This window comes from Malus sylvestris, chromosome 2 (assembly GCF_916048215.2).
Source record: "Malus sylvestris chromosome 2, drMalSylv7.2, whole genome shotgun sequence".
NCBI lineage: Eukaryota > Viridiplantae > Streptophyta > Magnoliopsida > Rosales > Rosaceae > Malus > Malus sylvestris.
The window spans coordinates 36,431,727-36,433,786 of record NC_062261.1 but is presented as its reverse complement, the minus strand read 5'-3'; the positions used below and the strand labels follow the sequence as shown (position 1 = coordinate 36,433,786).

At 40.3% G+C, this 2,060-nt stretch overlaps 1 protein-coding gene across 1 annotated transcript in view; it reads left to right on the top strand.

Annotated features, from left to right (window-relative positions):
• Positions 1 to 2,060, top strand: part of LOC126589005 (disease resistance protein RUN1-like) — a 5,828-nt gene continuing 3,768 nt past the window's right edge. Inside the window, exon 1 of the mRNA XM_050254182.1 lies at positions 1 to 634. Within this exon, the coding sequence (XP_050110139.1) occupies positions 138 to 634 (497 nt within the window). The 5' untranslated portion in view covers positions 1 to 137. The remainder of the gene's footprint in view (positions 635 to 2,060) is intronic.

The window sequence follows — 2,060 nt, the reverse complement described above, 5'->3', positions numbered from 1 at the left end:
GAAGGTGCCAAGAAATTGAGCCCGCCAGGCTCCAGCCAAAGGATGCAGAAAGCTCCTCCTCCTTTGTGGACTTGAAACAATGGGGAGTTGACTTTACTTTGGTACTTGAAAATCGTCAGAATTGCTGCTGCAGTAGCATGCCAAATTGCCAACTGATGAAGATGGCCTCCTCCTCCTCTTCGTCAAAATGTAGCAAGTACGACGTGTTCTTGAGCTTCAGAGGCGAAACGCGCAAGAGCTTGACGGACAACCTCTACTGCACATTGAAAGACCACAGATTCAACGTCTTTATCGACGAGAACGAATTGACCAGAGGCGAGATTATCACACCAGCACTGAAGCAAGCAGTCAAAGACTCTAGGCTTGCTGCTATCATCTTCTCAAGCGGGTATGCCGAGTCGAGATGGTGTCTTGATGAGCTGGTCGAGATCTTGGCCAGCAGAAGAACAATGGGGCAAATGGTTTTGCCAATTTTCTACAATATCGATCCTTCCGATGTCAGGCATCAGAGGGGTGCTTTTGCGGAAGCATTTCGGAGACATCAAGAGTGCTTCCCTAAAATGGTGCAGACCTGGAAAGATGCTCTTAAAGAAGCTGCAGAGTTGGCCGGCGAGGATTTTAGTGTGACTGATGGGTAATTACTTACTTCCTTTTCCTTTTTAATTCCTTAGTTATACAATTCAGTTGCCAACATCTGTTTACAAAATGTCGATAAACTGTAAATTGATTTCACGTAAAGGCTCATAATCTTTGATTTTATGCATTTAAATGCAAAGCTTAAATGCTCCGATATCAGAATACATCAATGCTTGATCTTACTAACAGTGTTCTCGGATTGAGCTAAATCACATCGACTGACGTAGTGCACCTGCGTCACTATATAGTCAAATCTTTTCACTCCCAAAGAAACAAAAAAAGAATTTGGTAATGATGTGTTGAGTTTTAGAATTTTGGATAAGTTGAGGTTTTATCACACTATTGTTGTCTAGTGTGACAAATGCATGATTAGGCTTTTGAAGATGAGGCCTTCGTCTCTGTCACACACGTTTCGATATTTTCGAATGACAAATAGTAGGACAAGATAGAAATACAAGAAATAGAACAATTTTCAAAGACGTTTAGCAAACAAACATTTCATTTACATTCTTTACTTGAACAAGTAACTGTTGTGGCATATTTGAGAGACCTCTCTATGTACAAGTTTGATCTCCGCTTGCCTTTTTCTTCTTGATCATCTTTTCCTCAAGTAGTCCAGTGTCGGATCTTACTTCAAAATCCTTGTGAGAGGACTTACTCTCATGGAGATCTTACTTTCTCATCTTTGATTCAAGTAGTCCCTCTCTGCGTTTTGATCTTTGTGACTCAGAACTGTTTCGGTTACAAGTTCTGATCACTCTTCGCAAGAGAGAGCTTTCCTCCGCTTATTTGTGATGGTTTCATCTTTTGCATGCTCTCCTTGTGGTGTTCTCTTCTAACACTCACTTAGTCCTCATTAAATTCAGAGGTTATGCTCCTTCACTAGAGTCCTAACTTCATTCCATTTTTGTTGCACAATCCATTGGTGTTTTATGTTCTCTTCTCACACTCATACACGCATTCTGCTTTCAATCAGCACAGATATAGAGACTTTAATCTCTCAGTGAATGTCTCTTTTAGATATTTTTGGAGAGTTGTCTTCTTCAATTTTGTTCTACAAGTCGCAACTAAAGATATTAGTCTTTTCTTTTATTTTGAATTTTAACTACCAGGTATAAAGGAAGGTTTGTCAGGAAAATTGTTGACGAGATCACTAGGAAACTGAAGAACACAAACTTAGCCGTAGCCCCAAACCCAGTTGGAATAGATTCTCGCGTGCAAGAAATTGGTAACCATTTGGATGTCGAAGGATCATATGATGTTCGCATAATCGGAATTTGGGGTATGGGCGGACTGGGTAAAACGACGGTTGCCAAAGCCATTTTCAACAAATATCAGGGTATGTTTCAATGTGCAAGTTTCATTCCTAATGTGAGAGAAGATAAGAAACTGGTTGATTCGCAAAACACACTTCTTTCTGATGT